At 33.1% G+C, this 24,175-nt stretch overlaps 1 protein-coding gene across 1 annotated transcript; it reads left to right on the forward strand.

The window, feature by feature from the left end:
• Positions 1-6,711: 6,711 nt before the first annotated feature.
• Positions 6,712-20,972, forward strand: LOC124919132 (V-type proton ATPase subunit a1). The gene is made up of 18 exons (XM_047459297.1): positions 6,712-7,118; positions 7,716-7,760; positions 9,322-9,444; positions 9,679-9,786; positions 11,980-12,093; positions 12,176-12,349; positions 12,504-12,641; positions 13,095-13,202; positions 13,333-13,440; positions 13,540-13,688; positions 16,154-16,307; positions 17,717-17,877; positions 18,388-18,594; positions 18,709-18,892; positions 18,978-19,061; positions 19,925-20,118; positions 20,201-20,260; positions 20,386-20,972. The coding sequence occupies exons 1-18, from the start codon at positions 6,978-6,980 to the stop codon at positions 20,588-20,590; spliced, it is 2,457 nt and encodes an 818-aa protein (XP_047315253.1). The 5' UTR covers positions 6,712-6,977; the 3' UTR covers positions 20,591-20,972.
• Positions 20,973-24,175: the final 3,203 nt, after the last annotated feature.

Below are 24,175 nucleotides of genomic sequence, written 5' to 3' on the forward strand. Positions count from 1 at the left end.
ACGCAAGAGCACAAAGCATGGAAAAATCACAAAGATTGAAGGCAAGATCACAAAGCATGCCATTCCCATAAAAGACGAACCTCAAAGAGTTTTCCCTAAGTCAAAATTTAAAATCCGTTGACACGAAATAAATTTTTCAACAGGTAGACACTTAGTACCCATATCAGCATGATTAAATTCTGAAGGAATTTTCTCTAACTTAACGATGCCCTTTTCAACAATATCCCGAATGTAATGAAACCTAACATCAATATGTTTAGTTCTATCATGAAAAACATGATTTTTACATAGTTGAATAGCAGATTGACTATCAGAAAACACAACCACATTTTTGTCAAGAAAACCAATTTCATACAAAACAGCCCTAAGCCAAATTGCTTCCTTAAAGGCTTCAGTGGCAGCTACATACTCAGATTCTGTAGTAGATAAAGCAACAATGGGTTGAAGTTGAGACTTCCAACTTATGCAAGAGCCACACAAAGTAAACACATAGGAAGTAGTAGACTTTCTATTATCCCTATCATTAGCATAATTGGAATCTACATAACCAACTAACTTTGTACCTACAGAACACTTAGAGAAAGTCAAGCCAACATCAACAGTGGATTTTAGATATCTCAAAAGCCATTTCAAAGCATTCCAATGAGGAATACCAGGGTTAGACATAAATCTACTCAAGCAACTAACTGTATATGCAATATCAGGCCTAGTACTAACCATGAGATACATAACAGACCCTATTGCATTGGAATAAGGCACATTCTTCATTTCAGTTATTTCAGTTTCAGTCTTAGGAGACTGATCCTTACTTAACACAAAGTGGGAAGCAAGAGGCACATTCACAGATTTAGCATCAGACATAGAAAATTTACTCAAAATTTTAGCAACATATGCACTTTGATTCAACACAAGAGAAAATTTTGTTCTATCTCTAATGATATTCATGCCCAAAATCTTTTTAGCATCACCTAAGTCTTTCATGTCAAAATTTTCACAAAGCGATTTTTGCACATGCATAACAGACTTCAGACATGGGCTAACAATCAACATGTCATCCACATACAATAAAAGAAATACAGGCACAGAGTCTATATTCTTGAAGTAAAGACAATGATCAGAAGAACTTCTTTTAAACATCAAAGATTGCATGCACTTATCAAACTTGATATTCCATTGCCTAGGAGATTGTTTTAAACCATACAAGGCTTTTTTTAACAAACAAACATGATCAGGCAACTGGGGGTCAACAAACCCCTCGGGTTGTTGCATATAAATATTCTTATCAAGTTCACCATGTAAGAAAGCAGTAGTAACATCCATTTGCTTCAATTCCCAATCAAAGTGAGCAACTAAAGCAAGCATAATTCTAACAGTAGTGAATTTGACAACAGGAGCGAAAATTTCAGCATAATCTATTCCCTCCTTTTGAGTAAATCCCTTGGCTACTAACCTAGCCTTGAATCTAACTTTTTCAGACTCTTGTTTCACCTTATACAACCACTTGCAATCCACTAAGGAGCAATTATGAGGTTTAGGAACAAGTTTCCAAGTATCATTGATTCTTAGGGAATTCATCTCATTATTCATAGCAACAATCCATTCAGTAGAAAACTTAGACCTCAAAGCTTCTTTGTAAGAGTTAGGCTCATTACAGTCTAGGGATTCAAACATGTTAAAAGCAAATTCAGACATATTGCAATCATTCAAATTATCATCCCTAAATCTAGAAGGCATTATAACAGTTCTTCTACTTCTATCCCTAGCAAGTTGATAGTCATGCAAATCATCAGACAAATCATTTGAATCAGACAAAACATTTGAATCATGCAAATCATCAATATCATGCACATTATCATGCTCCACCTCATTTGGAGCATTCACATCATGTTCAACAGGTTGATCAAAAGCTACAGGCACATGCTCCACCTTATTAGGAGCATCATTAACAGGAGTGGGGAACATAGACAAGCAAGGAAAATCATTCTCATTAAAGACAACATCTCTACTTATCACAATCCTAAGCCCAGGTTCATTCCTATCCCAAAGCCTATAACTTTTTACCCCTTCAGGATAGCCTAAGAACACACATTTCTTGGACCTAGGCTCCAACTTGTCAACTTTCTGATGCACATAACCAACACAACCAAAAACTTTCAAGTTGCTCAAATCAAGAGGTTTACCTGAAAACACAGATTCAGGACATTTCCCTCCTAAGGGAACACTAGGGGATCTATTTATTAAATAAGCAGCAGTATGCAAAGCATCCCCCCAAAACTTCTTAGACAAACCAGATGACGCTAACATAGCTCTCACCCTCTCTAGAAGTGTCCTGTTCATCCTCTCAGCAACACCATTCTGCTGTGGTGTGTACGGTACAGACCTATGTCTTTTAATACCCCAGGTAACACATAAATCATTCATCTGCTTATTACAGAATTCAAGACCATTATCTGTTCTAAGAGTTTTGATTCTCTTACCTGTTTGATTCTCAATCAAAATCTTCCACTCTTTAAACTTTTCAAAAACATCAGACTTATGTTTTAAAAGTAACACCCAAACTTTCCTAGAATAATCATCAATGATGGACAGAAAATATTGGTTCCCTCCATGTGTAACAACACTAGAAGGACCCCACACATCAGCATGTAAATATTCAAGGATATCAGTACACTTAGACACATTTGGGTAAGAGGAGATGGGAAAACTCACCTTATGTTGTTTTCCTAGCACACATGATTCACAGAAGGGGATGGGGGACAATTTATCACTACCAAAGTGACCACCTTTATGCAAAATTTCTAGACCTTTGTTACTCATGTGACCTAATCTATTATGCCAAAGAACAGATTTATCACCAATCACAGAGTTCACAGAGTCACAAGCAGTCTCAGCATGACACACATACAAATTGTTCATCTTTTTAGCAGTAAAGATAACAAGAGACCCACGTAAAATTTTCATAACACCTTTCCCCCACTTTCCCTCCAAACCATCATTCTCAAGAGATGCACAAGACAACAAATTATAACGCAAATCAGGAACATGCCTCACATTCTTCAAAGTAAACACAGAGCCACAAGAGAATCTTAGGCATACATCACCTATTCCTAACACTTTGCAATTTTTCGAATTTGCCATAGACACAAAACCATGTTCAATCTCTTTATAGTTGGAAAACAAATCTCTAAATGGAGTCACATGAAAAGTACAACCAGAGTCAACTAGCCAATCAGATTTGCACAAAATATCAGATAACACAGAGTTTAAGCTAGCATAATCACATAGATTATTAATCATAAAAATATCACCCATATTGCCCTCACAAACAGCCACATTAGCATTTTCAGTATGCTGATTTCTCTTAGGCTTAGGACAATCTTTGATAAAATGACCAGACTCATGACAATTATAACACTTTTTAGCACTAGACCTAGACTTAGATCTGCTTTTACTAGCAGGATGAGATTTCTTACCAGAACTCTCATTACTGACATTCTTTTGGGCATTCGACCTACCCTGAGATCTACCCCTCACATGCATGACTTCCCCACCAGACTGTTTACCCCTCTCAGAGTGTTTCAAATCTAACTCCTTACTCTTAAGACCATTGACAACAATATCAAGAGTGACACTGTCTCTACCATACTTAATGGCAGACTTCACATCATTAAAAGAATCAGGAATAGCATTCAACAAGACAATAGGGGCATACTCATCAATGTTTTTATCACCACACAACTTAATATCAGAAATAAGTTTAGTGAAAATATCTAGATTATCTTCAATGTCCTTGGACATATCCAATCTAAATTTAAAAAACTTTTCAAGTAAAAACATTTTATTAGGCAGAGAAGTTTCAGTATAGAGTTCAGACAATTTATCCCACAAGGTTTTTGCACACTCTAAATTACCAATTTTTTTCATCACAGAATCAGATAAATTCAAGTATATAGAGGCACAAGCATTTTCATTCATTTCACTATTTTTCTCAACGGTATCAGTAACAGCATAAACCTGACTAACAGCTTTAAAACATTTTTTCTGAATCAAAACACATTTCATTTTTTGTTTCCAAATGCTAAAATCAGTTTTTCCGTCAAACGGAACCATACCATATTGATTAACACCAGACATGCTATCAAACAAATTAAAAGCAATCAACAATCAATTGGCAGAATTTAATAGGAGGGTTCAAGCTATGATACCTTGCGAAACTTAAAGAAAGTTTCGACTTACCCACCCCGCTCGGGGATTTGCTGCTTCGTCTTCTCAGCAGCGGCACGGTAGCGGCACGACAGCGGCACGGCAGCGGCACGACAACGGCACAGCAGCGGCACGACAGCGGCACGGTAGCGGCACGGAAGCGGCACGGTAGCGGCACGACAGCGGCACGGCGGCGGCTTTGATTCTCAACGGTCGCGACAAACGCGACACCGACAACGGTTGAACAAGACAACAACGACTTGTTATCCAGAGGCGGCAGCGACAAGAGGATTAAAGAAGGAACAGAGGACAGATCTGCGCTTACTGGTGAAGATAACTTATATCCTCCAACCCAATCTCAAACTCCAATTACAAACCCTAAACCCTAGCTCTGATACCACTGTTGGGTGTGAATGCGATTGAAGTTTGGTTCAGTCCTCTTGTTTATCGATTCCGTTACACCACTATCTCACACAAAGGAGGCAACCCTCTCGCTAGCATCCAAACACCACAAAGGAATTTGACCTCTACCTCCCACCAAGAGAGTAGTATCTATTTATATTATTAGGTCAAGCCCAATAAGCGGGTTACTAGAGATTGGGCCACAATGTTGGGCCAACCAATACCCAACACCTACAAAATACTCAATGAAAAGAGGCTAGAGATACTCAAGAAGGTTCATTCCATAATCTTTGAACATGGGTGACAAAGTTTTGAGGGAAGTTTCCAACGAGACTATTGTTACATCCTTAATTCGATTCCATGCCTTCAATTTACCTCATCTCTAAAAGTGGGAATGTTTCTCTCATCGTTTTTCAAGGATTGTATTTGGACATCTAATGGGATTTACACTAGTGCTGCTAAAGTAACTAAAGCTTTGACAAATCAATTTTGAGACTTGGATAAAAGTAATACTCTTTAAAGTATTTACAGATCTTATCGACATAATCGTGGTAGGGTTTTAGATTGAAATGAAACCCTTCACTTTCTATTTCTTCTATCACATTAGATACAATTAAGTTGGAATAACCTATGATTCTAATTCCTTTGTACTTCCTCCATTATGACATCCAAAATGATTTCATGATAAATGTTGGAAAGTTGTGCCTTCATATTGGTTGTGGTTAAAAATTAATATTTTTATAATAAAAATTATTTTAACTAAAAATATTTGTAATATTTTTTTGAAAAAGCAAATTACTTATAATTTAATATATTAAATTTCAATATTATTATAAAAATATAAATTTAAAATATATGCAATAAATAAATAAATATATTAGTAAATATAATTATATGAGTATTTTTTAGTATTTAGAATGATAAACGAGACTAAATAGTAAATATTTAGTAAAGACTAAATAGTAAATATTTAGTATATCAATGAGCGAGAAATATATTATCCTCTCCGCCTCATTCTATATCGAAAATTTATTTTTACTACTATCTTCGTCTCGTTCAGTTTCTAAAAATCCCGCGAGGCACTGTATTATCATATTTTTTTTTAAAAATTAAAAATATTCTTTAATAAAATTATATAAACAAACTTATTAATATTATATATTATAATATATTATCATGAATTTTTTAAAATAAAATAATATATATATATGATAATATATTAAATATTTGTATTATTATAAATAAATAGAATTAAAATTCTTATAAAAAATAAATAAATATATTAATAATATTATATATCTAATGTGTTTATAGAATTTTTGACAAAATTAGGGTAAGAGATGATACAAATATCACCTCGGTCAAATCGAAGAAAAATTGTCCTTAACAGAGCAATTAGGGTGAAAAGTGTGAGTAAATATCATCTCTTATTAGTCGGTAATTTTTGATCAAACACAAAAACACGACCCGAACCAAACACGAAAAAATCATGTTAGAACCATGTATTTTTTGTTCGGGTCAAAATTAGATCGACCTGTTTAACCTAATTAATAAACAGGTCAAAATTGGGTCGCCCAGAAATGATCTAAAGTAGACCCGATAACCCGTTTATAAGTTTTTTTGTTTGTTTGTTGAGTTTTGTATTTTTCTTTCCTACCCATTCACTCATTTTTTTTGTAAGATTTTTTTTAAACGGATTTGTGGTTTAACTTTATTTTTATTTTGTGTTGATGTCATTTTAATTTGAAACAAAAAGACGTGAATTAATTACATCAAGTTAAATTCGAGTTGAGTTAGGTAAATCGGGCAAATTAGGTCGGATTCGGGTCAATGTTAAAATCATTTATAGTATCCATAGACCCGCGAACCCGAATGGTTACCCCAAACTTATTATTCACATTAAAAAGAAGATGATTAATACAACAAACATGTAAACACATGATTGAAATTAAAAATAAAATAATAATTAATTTGCACAAATAACACTCGAAATAAAATAATAATTGTTAAGATTTAAAAAAATGTATTAGAAAAGGGCATTGTATTAGTGACTCAATAGTCAATGTCATCCTTCCTTCAATGAAAGCAGAAATGCAACGTTTTTGAGGCATAACTTAAGAACTACGCATCATTATACCGCTCGGATCCCCTCATTAGCTATCGTTCTCTCTAAGTTTGGTCGTTGCAGAAGAAGAAGAAGAACACTGCAACTGCTAGTCTTAAAGAAAACTACTCGGAGATCATGCATCAAAACTGCCATTTTTGAAAGACTCACTGACAAGCTCTCTGCCTCAGATCTGGCGAACTGAGCCACCGGTTTCTCTGATTCTCTTTCCCCGATACTACCATAGGAAGGAAGAATCACTGCTAACATGGAGTATATAGATAACTTACCGCCGATGGATCTGATGCGTTCTGAGAAAATGACTTTCGTTCAACTCATAATCCCTGTCGAATCGGCTCACCGCGCCGTCTCCTACCTCGGTGAACTCGGCCTTCTTCAATTCCGCGACGTATGTTTACCTCATCCAGATCCATCACATTTTTCTTAATTCGTTATCATGTTTTGCGTTTATTTCTAGAATTGTGTGATTAGGCAACCTGCTTTCGCACTGTTTTGTATTGATCTGATTTTTTACATGAATGTACCCCTTAATTGCTAGTGTCCTTGCAATTATAGTGTCGGTAGGTAATACGCACGACTCAGTGACAATTTTGGAATTTTTCCTTACTGCCTGTATCTTTAATGGACCTCTTAAGTATCTGAAGGAACATTCTAATCGAGGAATCAAATCAAATCCTAGTATATTGATGATGAATTTGAAGTCTGAGATTCACTTCATGTTTGATTGTTCCTGCAATGCTAAGACATGGATATCATCTTTTTAGTTATTTTTTAAACTGAATTTATGATTCTTGGGACTTCTTTCATGACTTTTACTGTTAAAATTTCATCTGTAATTTTTAATTTAGCATATTTGTGTTGAGTGCAGATTTCAGTTTATTACATGTAATTTCATCATTATGAAAATTTTACCTTGTTATTAATATGAATGGTTTGAAAGTTAATTAGGTACCTATAGACTTACATGTATAATCCGTTTTGACAGTTAAATGCTGACAAAAGCCCTTTCCAGAGAACATTTGTTAATCAGGTATTGTTAATTTGAACTCTGCATACTGAGGTGTGTTTGCTCCACATAACTAGTTCTTTTTTCATATTAAGTGAGTACGATATGATGTTTCTCCTTATTCCTATTGAAATATATCTTTTATTTTTGTCGCACTACTTCTGTTCTTAATTGTTGCAAGTTTTCTTGCATTAAATGTTAAATAAACCGTTTTTTATTGATTGTTATACTGAAATCTTGTGTGAATTTTACTATGACATATCTTGCAAAGAGTCTTGTATTTTATATCCAATTGTATATAGAAAACCATATTTGTACCATTTTGGTCTATTTGAACGGGTATTTGGCTCATACCTGTCTTTATGGACATTTATATATGCTGGTGCTCTAGTACAAGTAATACATAACTGTACATACCATATGTGAGTGTTACAGTTTTAATGTTAGCAGGTAAAGCAATCAACTTATGAAGCCAAACAAACACTTTATTGTCATTGTCTATGAACCAGCTTCCATTACTTTGCCCTTCATCTGTCATTACTTAATGGATGTCTTCTCACTTACTTTTATGTCTAGGCTTTCTTTTACATTTTTATGAAACTTTGCATGTGGAAAGAGTGTTTTAGCCGCCAAACTTAAGGTGTCTAGAACAAGTTGATTCAAGCTTTTATCCTTCATTTACTTAGCCTAGAATACAAATTGACCCAGCAAGATTTTCGTCGAAGGTCTCAAGCTCATGGTACCTAAGTTTGCACCATGATACACTTAAGGCCTTGGACTAACATCTCTCTCTCTCTCTCTCTCTTTTCTCTTGACATAGTTTGAGCCAGTAAAGGCTTTACCTCAAAGCTTCACTGAGGGAAAAATGTCATAAAAGACAAGCATGGGCCAGTAAAACTCTTATCCATCTCTTATGTTGTTTCATGCCATCACCAATAAATCTTTTGAATTATAAGTTTAATTATTTCTTCAACACAACTAAATTCTAGTGTCCATAAATATTTATAGTGATTTTATATGACAAAAAAGGGAAAAAGTTGAGCTAAAATGATCATTGCTAAAGTTTGTTATAAGTTAAGAATATTATTAAGTTTTTTGTTAAGAAAACCATGTTATGCAAGTTCAAGGCCCAGACTCAAATTTCATCTTTAGAATCATGTCTTAAAATTGTTTAGCCTCTATTATCACAAGAACTGTTTTGGAATATTTTAATAAGTAAACAATGTTTCTGATTTTAATTGAATATCCTACACAAGTTCAAGGCCCATGCCAAAGTACAATCATCCACCGTTGATACTATCTTATGTAACAGGTACCTGGCTCAAAATGGTAGGCCATTTAAGTTGGTCCCATCATTCAGTTATTACTGCAACTGAATTTTACGTGTATATATATATATATATTTAAAGTTGAATGAGTGAAAGTATGGTAATTGCATTTATAACCTTTTTCTCTTCTGTCAGCAATTCATTACATAAATTTGTAAACAGACTAGGTATTGTAAAAAATTTAAAGAAAATATCAAAAACAAAGTATACACAACTCATTACAGTATTATGTTTCATGATGTGGAGATATCTCACAGGTAAAAAGATGTACAGAGATGTCAAGAAAATTGCGTTTTCTCAAAGATCAGATTCATAAAGCTGGTATTCTACCTATTGGTCATCAGGGTATGTTGCCAGATATCCAGTTGGAGGAAGTTGAGGTACACCTTTATTATGACACTTCCTATCAAGAGGAATGACACATTTTCCATCTTTTTTTTACTTCAAGACATGTCTTATTTTCTGTTGTGTGGCCTTTTCCTTTTCTGACATCTTTGATGCGTTGCAAGAAACATCAATAATGGAAGCTAAATCTTTTTACTCCCGTCTACTTTATAACTTTACGGATGGTGAAGCTCTGATTCTACTGTATGCTGTTGCTCTTGTTATTCCAGAAGCAACTTGCTGAGCATGAACATGAGCTAGTTGAAATGAATCACAATAGTGAGAGACTTCGGCAAGCATATAATGAGCTGCTAGAGTTTAAGATGGTTCTGCAGAAGGTATATAATCTCTTTCATTTTACTCCTCTTGGCCTTAGGAGCATTACCATCTGCTTAAAATCTTTCAAGGAACGACTACCACATGTACAATTATATTGCCTAAATTGTTTTTTGTTTATAGAAGCCCTACATATATTGAGTTATTTTATCATTATTTTACGGAATCACTATCTTCTGTGAGATGGAAGACTTTCTTATGTTTCATTGGTTTTTTTTTTTTTTTTTTACTGTCCTGGAGGTTTTGTTCATGCGAGCAATATATTTTTTCAAGGATGCTTATATTCTGCTTGTAGTAATTAGAGGGAAAGAGAGTTTTGTACAGGATGATAAGTTTTTCGATCTTATTGGGCATCCAACCTCTCTATCTAATTTTTTCTGGTTTTTGTTTACCACCCCCTCCCCCCTTCTTTGTAATGTTCAAAACGCGCATTTCTCTTTTGTAATAAAAAGTTAAAAATTTTCAAAAAAATGAATAAGGGTGATATTGTAATAAGAAAATAAGTTTATGGGTTAGTAGCTTATAAATAGTAGAGTATATGTATTTTGTGCAGATATGAATGTGAATATTTTGAATCTGGTTTCTCTCATTTAAAGGTTTAAGCCATTCTCTTCTCATCTAACTTTCTTCTACAAACCGAATCTCTATTATATGTTGCAGTGGTATCATAGATATCTTCCCTTGCACCTGTTTTCTATCATGTTCTATTCATCAGTGAAAAACTAAAAAGAGTCATCAATCTGCCTTCGTCTTCATCATTCCAACTTCAAGAAGTTCTCTGAATTTCATATTCCAATTAGATCTAATGGAAAGCAAAGTGAACCCTTCTGCAAAGTTCGTCTTCATCTTGTGTAATCTGGTCCAGTCGAACATGGGCACCAACTGCTAGCAACTGATGTTACTGCAAGACAAATAAATCACAACATTCATTCTTTTGGATTGAGATCTGCTGGGAGCACAAAATCATTTGACATAGAACGTCATTGAGTTTCTCATCGAAGTCGAACTTTCATCTGACTTACCGAATTTCATAGAAGAAACTCGCGACTAATCTTGCTAATCATTGGAAATTTCTTCTTCAAAGGTCATCAAGGCTTCATACGTGTGGTACCTTCGCCAATAGCTTCCAGCAGGCGCTTGTGTAGGGTAGGTTGTTCATGTTCTCGAGTACTGTAGCAGGTTAAGGTTTTTATGGTTTCGGCATTAGTTTAGTCAAAAGATAAAAAGGGTAGGAAAATGCAGAAACCACTTAGCCTGACTTATTGTTCGACTAACATTGTATACTCTTGGCTATTTGAATGTGAGCATTCTTGACATTTGAAGCCACCTCCTAATTTGAGGAATTGAGTAGCTTCACTACATCTGGAAAAGGTAAAGCATTGTCTTGGTTAATGCTGAAGTTAAAGATAAATGACTTTCCCTTGATTGGGGTAAGTGTAGCATGTTGTTATGTGATACATTTGTGAGCAATTATGTCACTGTAGCTCTCACAGCAAATGTTGTTCTCTGGCTTTCTACTTGGTCGACGACATTGTTCTCATGGTTTATGCTGGTAACGATATTGCCAGTATTAATGATGTTGATCCATTCTAGCACATATTCAACATGATCACATGGTGGTGCTTATGTCTCCTTTTAGAGTTGATATTATTCAGGCCATTGTAGTATTCAGTCATATTGATCAAGATGACAACTGGATGAATTAGAGCTCCATCCAATCTTTGAGGTCAAAGATTTCTTTGAGGGGGAGTAATATAACAATAGTAATAGAGATATATTAGTAATTAGTATAAGCCTAAAATTACAGTAATTAGTAAAAGCCTAATATTAATTATCCGTGTAAGGTTAGTAGCTTATAAACAGTCGTATATATTGTGTTCAAATATGAATGATGAATATTATGATTTGGTTTCACTCATCTAAAGGGTAAGATCATTCTCTTCTCAATTCTCATCTACATTTCTTCTACAAATCCTAGACCATCTCAATTGTAACCCCCTGGATTCCTGAATTATTGCCAACATTTCCTTTTCTTTTTCACTTTTCAAGGAAGCATATCAACTTATATATGTTACATGAATTCTTTAGTAGGATTGAATAGCCTTAGTTCATATGATGTATCTTCTTTGATAAGGTACTTATGTGACCTGATCCATAACTCGTGTTTTTCTTGTGATTTTATTTGAGCTATTCAGGCAGGTGGATTTCTTGATTCAAGTAATACTCATAGACATGTAGAGGAGATCGAGTTAGTTAGCAATTTGCATGCTAATGGTAAACATGCAGATGCAGTTTCTTTACTTGAACAGGTATTTGTCTATTTTGTTAAATGTTGTTCTTTCATGATAAGATATGGTAGCTCTCATTTGTTACAAATGACTCACTCTACAGGAGATTTTACCTGGGCCATCACAACAATCTGGCTTAAGATTTGTCAGTGGCATTATTTGCAAATCTAAAATTGCGAGGTTTGAAAGAATGTTGTTTCGTGCTACAAGAGGCAACATGCTTTTCAATCAGGCAGCAGCAGATGAACCAATATTGGACCCTGTATCAACTGAAATGGTAATTTTCTATATTAGATGCATATTTTTAACAATGATCTCTAAATTTATGGTCTAGCATTATTGAACATTGTTTATTATTCATGGCTCTTTTGAGAAATATATGTATATTGGCAATAAGAGTAAATTTGACTCCAAATCTTTTTCCTTTGCAGGTTGAGAAAATTATATTTATTATATTTTTCTCTGGGGAACAGGCTAGAACAAAAATCTTGAAAATTTGTGAAGCATTTGGTGCAAATTGTTACCCCGTACCTGAAGATATATTGAAGCAGAGACAACTAACTCAAGAAGTATGTACAGTTTAATCCTGTTGTTCAGGTCCTTGTTGTTTTGGGGAAATGATATTTTGTTTCAAGCTGATGCTCTTCTAATTTGCAGAATTTTTTTTTTCATCTCTAAAGGCCATGTGATTTATTCATGTAATATCATTTCCTTTTCAAACTCTTGTCACTAATGAAGTATAATGATTTATTTTAGTTTTTTAGCTGACATAATATTTAATTGTTCCCCATGATCTCTTTCTCTATTTGGTTTGATAGAAAATAGGGTATTCAAATGAATGCTTTTTCATTACTCACTAGAATAATTTTCACCTCAAATTGTATTATGCCTCAGACTCGACATCAGTTTGCGACCATAATTGAACATGTCAGCCAATGTATTTTTTTTTTACAAAATCAGCCATTTCAAATAGGTTCATGTGAGTTTTGGTTCATTCTAATGTTTTTTCATGTTTATTGAAGGTTGTATCTCGTCTTTCTGAATTAGAAACCACTTTGGATGCTGGAATCCGCCACAGAAACAATGCTCTTTCTTCAATTGGTTTCCAGCTACCCATATGGATGAACATGGTAAAATTTTCGCTGTCGTTTTTATTTGATTGATTTTGAATATCCAGACTGCTGAATCCTTGGATGTGGGAGTACCCTCGTGTGTATCATATTTTCTTGAAAAGTAATGTTAATGGTCATTGTCTCTTAGGTTAGAAGAGAGAAAGCTGTTTATGATACTCTCAACATGTTAAACTTTGATGTCACAAAAAAGTGTCTTGTTGGAGAGGGCTGGAGTCCAGTGTTTGCTAAAGCTCAGGTATGATTTTCTTGCCTGTCTCAGGCAAGATATATTCAGCTGTTCCTTTTAAATTTCACGAATATCAGATACAAAAAAGTGTATATGTCGATGGAACAGATACAGGATACACTGCAACGTGCAACACTGGACAGCAGCTCACAAGTGGGTATAATTTTTCATGCATTGGATGCAGTAGAATCACCTCCAACATACTTCAGAACAAACCGCTTTACAAGTGCTTTTCAGGAAATTGTTGATGCTTACGGGTAAAAATAAGAATCAAAATATTTCTATTTTCAGATTGTTCAAGGGAAAATTCATCATGTTCTCTCAACTATGGTATCATATGATTATAGCATGTTTACTGTGGGTTAATATCAAACTTCATATTTTTTGACAAGATACTATTTCTCTAGTGCCTTAACAAGAAACTGACCCTCTGTGCATTAGATCATTCATTGGGGGAGCTTATATATCAAGTATACACCTACAATCAGTTCTTCATGTTTCCACTTTGGATTACAGTTATAATCTAAAAGTTGACTTGTGATTTTAAGTGTTCTGCTAAACTTCCTCCAAATATGTGTGGATTTTAGGACCCACCAATAGTATCCTTCACCTCACTATTGTGTTCACGTCCCCAACAAAACGGGATTGTTGAACACAAAAATCACCATCGTTTGGTAACATGCTGTCTCATATTTGTGTCTAATGTGCCTAAACTTGTATGATGCTATATCCACAAGCTACCTATCTCATCACCATAATGCTTTCTCGACTCCAATTCGGTAGAAGTTTCCCTATTGTTAACATAATGCTTTCTCGACTCCAATTCGGTAGAAATTTCCCTATTGTTTTTGACATGATGCTTTCTTGACTCCAATTCGGTAGAGATTTCCCTATTGTTGACGTATTACTAAATTTAAGGAAGGGAATTAGGAGTATATTTTAATATATAAGGATCACTATCTAATTAATAATTGTCAATAATTTTTTTTTGAATTAAGGATAATTAGTATGACACCCCACAACCATGTCCCCCGCTTCAACTCAAAGCGCTTCCACAATAATTGTCTATAAATAATAGAGAATTATCTTTAAATATCCATTGACTTTAGTACATTAATTCTAGGATATAATCACTACCTAAAATACCTTGACTTTTAGAATAGAATCACTACCATACATATCCCATGATTTCCGAGATAATGTATATTGTAATTACTGCATATAAAGGGTATTATCCTCACAACAAATAACACATATTCTATTCATAATTTCCACATGGTATCAAAGCCAAAATTGTGAGAAAACCCTAAATTCACCTAACTCTAATTCTTAGTCTACAAAGAACATGACTGGGCTTGGGGAGAGTTCTCAAAATTTATCTTCAAAGTGTGTCCAAACTATGGATTCATTCCAAAATCCTATCACCAGCTACAAACTTAATGGGAAACATTACCTAAAATGGTCCCAGCCAATGTTGATGTTCCTTTTGGAAAGGGAAATGATACCTGATGGAGGAGATAACCCAGTTCTAATACCAGTGATGAAGACAAAACTTGGACAATCTTGATATTAATAATAAGGAATTATAGAAGATATAGATGAGATAGATATTCTCTATAGAGATCAAAATTCTTATTTTTTGATTGTTTACTTCCTTCAACTCATGATTGAATTAGGTTTCCACTCTTTTTCGCATAACCTCTCTGATACCAGTGAAGAAGACAAAACTTGGTGAGAAAAATAAGACAATCTTGATATTAATAATAAGGAATTATAGAAGATATAGATGAGATAGATCTTCTCTATAAAGATATCAAAATTCTTATTTTTTGATTGTTTACTCTCCTACAGCCATGGTTTATTTATACCTTCCATGTGCCTACCCTTACCTCTTGGTGACCAATCCTCAGAATTCCAACACTTATTCTCAGCCCTTCTCATTCTTTAACTACCATGTGCCTCTAATAACCTTGGTAACTCAACCCTTCCAGAGCTTTTTTGGCTGCCCTAACCTTAGTCCTAAGTTCTTTCTCGGCATGGAACTGGCTTCATCACAACAAAGACTTTTTGTGAAATCTAGTCGCTTCAAGAAGCAAGAAGCAGTTTCTGCTCTCCAGTAGCAGTGAAGCTGAACTTCCAACTCTTGTACTCGAGGTTTGTGAAAGAATATGGATTCAAAGAATTTTAAGTGGACTTGGTGTGTGTATCAACCAACTTTCAAACTTCAATGTGGCAATATTACAACTATCAGTATTGCAAATAGTCTGAGTACACTATGACAAAATAAACATATTGTGATACATAAATGAATAATCTAAGAGAATGTAAAATGGAGTCGTGGAACTCACATACATTTCTTCACGAAGTCAAACAACACATATCACCACAAAGCTCTTCCAAGAATCAACTTTGACGAATTATCTGATATGTTGGGCATGTAAAATTGGTATGACTTAATGAGGAAAGTGTACAATTCTCAAAGATTCTTAGAAATTTGATTAGGAAAAAATGATGTCAAATTAGGAAGATTTGATAGCATGTTTCACTAGATACTATTTCCTTAAATGTTTAATGTAAAGTGTATAAATAGAGGCTTGTGCACTAGTTTTTAATTCATTCAGAAACAATGAAATTATTATTCCTTTCATACAATTTGGCAGTTTCTCAGACTTTGGCATTCTTCTCAATTCATCAGATCTGACCTAATGATATTTTTGGCCAGTGTTGCTAGATATCAGGAAGCAAATCCTGCAGTATACACAGTGATTACATTTCCTTTCCTTTTTGCCGTCATGTTTGGGGACTGGGGACATGGGATATGCCTGTTATTAGGAGCACTATTCCTTATTGCTCGTGAAAGAAAACTCAGTTCTCAGGTATTTCCTTATCATGTTTGGCTTCTTTTCTTCTTCTTCTTCTTATTATTATTAGTGGTGAGAAATGAGAACAGGTCTAGATAGAATGACAAGTTTATTTTCCTTAGTTTCATTCTACCCAGAGATTCATTGAGTCTTATACTGGGGACATTGGAAATTTCGTTTTCTGAATAAAAATGTGTTGGGAAATAGTGTTTTACAACAAAAAGAAAATAATAGTTCTATAGAATGAGAAATCTATTAGCATGAGATGTATTATGGAAGAAATGACATTACCGTTTGCAATTATCCAGTTCCGGCTTTGATACAGTTCTGGATGCTAATTTAACTTGCTTGCAGACTTTCAGATCAAGTTTTTTTTTCTGTGACCTAATTGCTGAGCTCTAAACCCTTGACATTAAAAAATTTAGAATATTACCAGTACTTATTCTATTTCATTGTGTCAAAAAAGTTTGTTCAGTCTTGTTAAATCCTGGCTGCCCAAACAGACTTTTTTTCTTGGTTCTGCACTCTTCCCTATCATAGATTCTAGTTCACCTTAAAGTCTGAAGCTTGGAAATGTTTAATTTTAATTAAGGCTTTTTCAGTTTCCTACCATTCGACCACCTTTTGTTGGATAACTACTCAGTGCTTCACATATTGTTACTGTTATTATATTTACCATATCTAATAATCTCAAATCTTTTGATTTAAAATTAGATTGGTGAAGGATTAATTATTGACATCTAACACATTACCTGGTTCCTAGAAAGAGCTGAATCTTTTTGATGCCATGATTCCATTTCATATGGGCTTGTTCACATCAAATTTTACAAGAAAACATACCCAAACTTTAATAAAATCGAGAATATATATAGCTATAATGAATACGACTTTATATAGTATTATTGCAAAGCCTTGTCCAATATAGTAACACTCAACGAAAATAAAATTATATCATGAACTACTAAATGTAGGCAAAAATATTGTTTCTAACTGGAAACCTATTTGAAAACAAGAATTTAAAATAATACAATCATTAATTATGCTCAAGGTGATCTAAATGCATTTAAATAAACATTTTTATTCAGGAAGTCAGATATTTAATGGAATGTACTCGTTCCAGAAAAGTGCAATTAAGATCATTACAGAAAATTTTCATTCATTCTCCATTATCGATCAAAATATAAGAATTCCAAACCTGTTAAACACTTAAAATGGCATTTGTAGAGACTGTACTTCACAAGGATGACAGTGGCTACTGGCTAGTTCCAAACACCAATGGAAATAGATAGATGAAATGTATATATTGTAACTTCAAAAGGAATGTATTTGATACTTTTCATTGTTTTAGGTTTCAAATAGATGGATGGGTTTTCATTTATAGATTCTTCTAGAGGTTTTCATTGTTTTATGTTTTATCATGTCAGAGACTTGGCAGCTTTATGGAGATGCTCTTTGGAGGCCGTTATGTACTTCTTCTAATGGCAATGTTTTCAATTTATTGCGGGTTAATTTACAATGAGTTTTTCTGCGTTCCCTTTCACATATTCGGTAATTCAGCTTACAAATGTCGCGATGATACATGCAGGTATTATTTGCCATACATATATATTCTTAACATACTAAATTATTTGAGGTACTATTATCGGATAACTTGGTATTTTATATTGCTTTGGTTGTAAAGAAAAACAATTTCTTTCAGCTCTTGGACCTTTTAATTATTCTCAAGTTATTTTTATTATAAGAAAGTTTGATGTATATATTGTTGCAGTTTAGTACTTCATAATACTAAGTTGTACACTTAACACGGGATATCAAACTATCAACTATATATGTATGTATGTATCTATGTATGTGCAATCTGACACTTACATTTTGCGTATGGAGAATCAATCCACTAAGGTTAAGGTGATCTTTGATTATAATCCACGTCTTCTTTAGGCTTTCTTTGTTTGCATGAGAAATATATGTCTTCCACTATTTATGTTATCTTACATTATAAACTACTGGCTCATCCGTTTTTCTTACTGCAACACTTTTGGTTCTTGCTTTTAAAATTGTAAATATTTTGATTTAAATCATCATCTTTTCTTGACAGGGATGCGTATTCTATTGGTTTAATCAAGGTCCGAGATCCTTATCCATTTGGGGTGGATCCTAGTTGGCGTGGGAGTCGCTCTGAGCTACCTTTTCTGAACTCTCTTAAAATGAAGATGTCAATTTTATTGGGTGTGGCCCAGATGAATTTAGGAATCATATTAAGTTACTTCAATGCACGTTTCTTTAGTAACACCCTTAATGTCAGGTCAAATTTGTAACTTTTTTGCTGTTTCTTCTCATATTTCTCCCTCCTACTTCCACCTTAATTAAATCTATGCATGCTAAAAAGGAATTTTACATTTTGTTTCTCTTTCTTTAGGTATGAGTTTTTGCCACAAATGATCTTTCTGAATAGCTTGTTTGGATATCTGTCACTTCTCATTGTCATCAAGTGGTGCACCGGTTCTCAAGCAGATCTTTACCATGTCATGATTTACATGTTCTTGAGTCCTTTTGAGGATCTTGGGGAGAATCAATTGTTTTGGGGACAGGGTGTGATTCAGGCATGACCTTTTCTCCTTGATGGGATTGTCTAGACCAAATTATTTCTTCTTCTTCTTCTATTGATTACAAATAAAATCATTACAGATAATACTGTTGCTTTTGGCTGTTGTTGCTGTTCCTTGGATGCTTTTCCCCAAGCCTTTTATTTTGAAGAAACGTCACACAGAGGTACATGTCTTCTTATTGCTATCTTTTTAATGTTCCCATTTAGTCGGAATACCAAAGTGGGGAGTAATTTTCAAATAAGAGTTCCAGCTTTTTTAAATCATAGAGGCTCCAACTTGTGTATTTGCACAGAAAAAGGCTTAGACACTTAGTTACTTGCAAATTTGGAAAACATTAGGTAATCTCACGTGGATAAATTGTATAGGAAGATCTTTTTGCAAAAGTAACAATTTGATAGGTCTATTTATAATTTATTTCAAATAAAATACTCATCAGTCAGCCTATATATTTGATTTATCTGCGGATATTTGGCTGATTGATATTCATTATTAATCTGCCTTCATTTCTGCGATTATTCTTCTACATACATGTTCTATTGCTGGATCACCTCTGAAGAAATACAAGCATATATTGCAAACATGCACAAAAAAGAAAACAATATTAGATAATGGTTTTGGGGATAGAATCCATGCATCTTATTATTGTTGTCCTTAGAATTGAAGTCCTTGATAAGTGAAGGAGAATTAGAATCTGAAGAGCTAAGAAGCGTAACCTATGATGTTTGGAATACACTGATCTTTATTGGTGAACCTGCAATATTTGGGACCTTTGTGACTCCAATCTGGATTTGCTTTACTTAAAACCCCTCTAGAAGAGTTAGTTATATGGCTGTGAGTTTGACTCTTAATGACAACTTACTGTTCCATTTGAAAAAGTCAAAATTGGCCTTGTAACTCTGCCAAGATTACATCTCTTTATATCATTTGTGTTTATATGTAGTTGGAGTTAATATTCGTAATGTGGATACTTTTTAAGCTCATATTTTTCATTTAGTTTCTGTTAACTTTGGGCATATATGGTTGTAGAGATTTCAAGGGCGTTCATATGGGCTCCTTGGGACCTCTGAGGTTGATTTGGACTCAGAACCGGGTTCTGCAAGACATCATCACGAAGAATTTGATTTTAGCGAGGTCTTTGTACATCAAATGATACATTCTATTGAGTTTGTTCTTGGCGCCGTTTCTAATACTGCATCATACCTTCGGCTTTGGGCTTTAAGGTATACCATCTTTCCCATTTCCGAAATGAATTATTCCTTTGTGGTTTGATTGATAATTTTATTCAATTTACTACTATTGCAGCTTGGCCCATTCTGAACTATCAACGGTTTTCTATGAGAAAGTCCTCCTCCTTGCCTGGGGGTAAGAATGTTGTCCAACTTTCTATATGCGTTTTTCTTTCATATGGCATTATTTTAATGGCACCTATTTCATGGTTTGTTGTTTCACTAAGAAGAGCAATGAATGAATGAATTAATGCTGTGTAGGTATGACAATCTCATAATCCGGTTGGTTGGGCTGGCAGTGTTTACTTTTGCAACCGCCTTCATACTTCTAATGATGGAGACTCTGAGTGCTTTCCTTCACGCTTTGCGTCTCCATTGGGTAGAATTCCAGAATAAGTTTTACCATGGCGACGGTTACAAGTTCCAGCCTTTCTCATTTGGCTTGTTACCCGATGACGATGAATAGGATGAATCCTGTCATAAGGTTTTGAATGAAAGAGAGAGATATATATATTTTCCGATCACAATTCACAACCAAAGCCGAAAATGTTATACAAGTGGCGTGTATTGGCTTCAAACTAGTTAACAACATGCCATTGATGAAGCAAAAATTGGTTAGCATAGAAATGTAAAATCCTAATTCATATTCTTCGGGTGTACGAGTATAGGGCCAGATATTTGAGATTTTGACTTGTACCTTTTTTATTACAAAGATTTATGGCTAAAGAAGAAACAGAAACAAACAAGAGAACCTTTGTAAGTAGGATTATATATACGCCCCTCATGGAATATTACTATCTCACACAAATTTATGTGGTGGATTTTTTTAAGCAAAACTTTATTTTGTGGTGGATTTTTTTAAGCAAAACTTTATTTTATTGAATGCTACTAATAGCCCTTTTTCTTTATTACTAATGAGATGAAGGATTGAATTTCAGCTGTAAATTTTACAAAAGGACATATTACAAAGAAATAAAACTTGGGAGTTGTCAATTTATCCCTGTTAGGATCAATCTAACAATTCCTCTTCATCTACATTTTAGGTAAATAGAGTTTGTAGTGGAGTTTAAATGATAAAAGTGATTTTCAATTTGATCAAAGATAATTAAGTGATCGGAATTCAGTGTTCTAAATGGCGGGCGGTAGGCGGTCCAACACCGCTCCGCCTATACATGAGGCGGTCAGATTATTTAATTATTTATTATTTTTAATTAATTAATTACTATAATATATATATATATATATAAAATAAAAAACTCTTTATCACCTACTATTTATTTAAATTTTGAAATGACTTTTTACATTCCAATTCATTTATCTTATTCTTTTCAGTTTCTTATCTCATTCACCTCACCTCCTTGATCATCTACATCTTCTTAGATCATTTATCTCTTCTCCAGTTCGTCTACATACTTATTTTTGTTAAATGTTACTATATTAGAGAATATTAATTTGACTTTATAGTAAAATGATAATTATAGAACATCTTTATTATATTTATATTGCCTAGACACCCGAGGCAGTAAACAGTCACTTACCACTCCGCTACTGCCTACCGCCGTTTAGAACACTGCCGGAATTTAAAGTGAACTTGAAGCTGACTTCCTAACATTAAAAAATAATAATAATTTAAGAGCAATTTTCCTTTTACTTTTCTCAAGATAAATAAGTTATTTTTGCTCAATTTTCAAAGTTGATTTGTCTTTAACATTCTTTATTGATTAGTTTGAAATCGATTCATCTTAGCATTGATGGAACTATGGGTGTGCATATATTTGGTGGACTCAAATTTCAAACATAAACTAAATTCAAATTATTAATTTGGGTAAGTTAATTTAGTTTGAATTGATTTCGATTAGGTTATTCAAATTACCAAAATAAAATAATTTTAATTTTAAAATTTCTAGTTTATCCTACTCCCGGCATCACCTTCTTCTCATTCTCATTATCCTTTTCTTATCTAGGGATGGGTCGGTACGGTATGTCTTAATTTTTTATTCATAGCGTATATCTTACCTAAAGTTTCGGCATAGAAAAAATGCGTACTTTTATCTTACCTTGATTTCGGTACGGTATCGATATTATACTATCTTTGATACCTAAAAAACATATTAACTTAAACAAAAAAATAATTCATCTAAGAATAAATAAAAAATCATACCTACAACTTTATTTTGATTAGGAACCTTGAACTCGGTTGTGCTTCATGTAATAAGCTCACAAACCTCTTTCCTTCAACAACTTTAAACACTTCATCTAATATCACATACTTAGTAATTTTTCTTACCCCTATTCTTATCCTCTATCACTTATAAATACAATATAAATTTTCTAATTTATATATTTAATTAATTTTGAAATATTAAAAATATTAATATCTGATAAAATAAAATAAAAATGTTGAACGAATAAAAAATATATTAAACCGATCAAAACGTATTAAACGGGGTTAATAGGTCACATACTTATTAAACGGGTTAAAATATTTTAATAAGTTAAAAACGTGTTAATAGAAATTAAGCGTTTCTGATAAAAAAAAGTCCTGACTAAAAGACATATTAAACATGACAAAACGAGTCAAATATCTGTTAAACGGACTAAAAACGTATAAATTGAGTCAAAACGTATAAATTGAGTCAAAATGTGTTGAATGAAACAAAAACGTATTAAATTGATCAAAGACGTGTTTAACGGGATATAACATATCAAATATTTGTTAAACGAGTTAAAATATGTTAATCGAGACAAATATGTGTTAAAACGGATCAAAAACATGTTAAATTAGTAAAAAAATATTAAACGGATACAATGGATCAAATGTTTGTTAGACTGATTAAAAACATGTAATTGAGATAAAAATATATTAAACGGATAAAAACGTTGTAAACAAGTCTTAAACGATACAAAAATATAAAATAATTAATTTGAGTTACCCACCTAATAACCGCCATAGTCCATACCCAACCCCTAGCCTAATAATTTATGAATTTATAAATTTAATTTGGGGTAGATATATATTAAGTAATTAAGGTTTTATTTGCGTTTGTTCACCCCTAGATGGAAAATATCAAAATGACAATTAAATAATCTCCATAAAGGACATATGATTGTGTGGGAATCATGTTCTTTATTCTAAAAATGGTCTATTTTTAATTTTCAAATAAGAATGAATAATATTATCAATATTTAAACATTTTTAATCAACTTCTACAAATGTTTTGCTACAATATATTCAAAATTTTCTATACAATTCCATCATCTTTCAAACATAAACATAACTTCATTTTTTTTCTTAAAGAAAGTCACAAGTAATCGCTGTATTTTGACCGAGTTTAGACTTATAAGTTAAATATATCCTTTGGGAAAATCAATATTCTTGTTAAACTTAATTTCCTTGATCTTCCATATTAGTTTAGTTTTGATGTATTTGATTTCCTTTAGATTTGGTTTCCGCCGTTTTGAAAGAAATTGATTTTATGTGTCAATAGGATAGAAGAATTAGACAAGAAACCAATAGATAAATTCAACTAAAATTCTTACTACAAATAATCTATATCTAATATGTATATTGTCATATTGAAAAAGTTATTTAATAGCACCCATAAATCTCACTTTTTTTTTTTATAATACATATTTAGATAATCAAACAAAGTTGTTCTTCAAAATATTTGATTTAGATTTTTTCAACCATTTAATTAATTTGTTTAATTTACTATATTTCAATCTGTACAACTTACAAGAATATTAAATCTTAATTCTTACAAAAATTTTAGTTGTTTTAAATTTGATTACCTTATTTATTTTTTCAAAATTTTGAAGTATAATAACAACATAATAATATAAATATCTATTAATGGACAAATTGGACGAAAACACCCTAATAATAAACTTTTTTTTTTTTATTTTTTTATTTACGTTTAATAAACATTACAAAAATGGCTATTTCGGACGAAAATACCCGTTTCGCGTTACTACAAAGTCCCGTCGCGTTACGCGACAGTACCGTGTGAACATTATCGAGTCATTCATTCGTGTCACGTAATAAAGTGTC

This window comes from Impatiens glandulifera, chromosome 1, assembly GCF_907164915.1.
Source record: "Impatiens glandulifera chromosome 1, dImpGla2.1, whole genome shotgun sequence".
Taxonomy (NCBI): domain Eukaryota; kingdom Viridiplantae; phylum Streptophyta; class Magnoliopsida; order Ericales; family Balsaminaceae; genus Impatiens; species Impatiens glandulifera.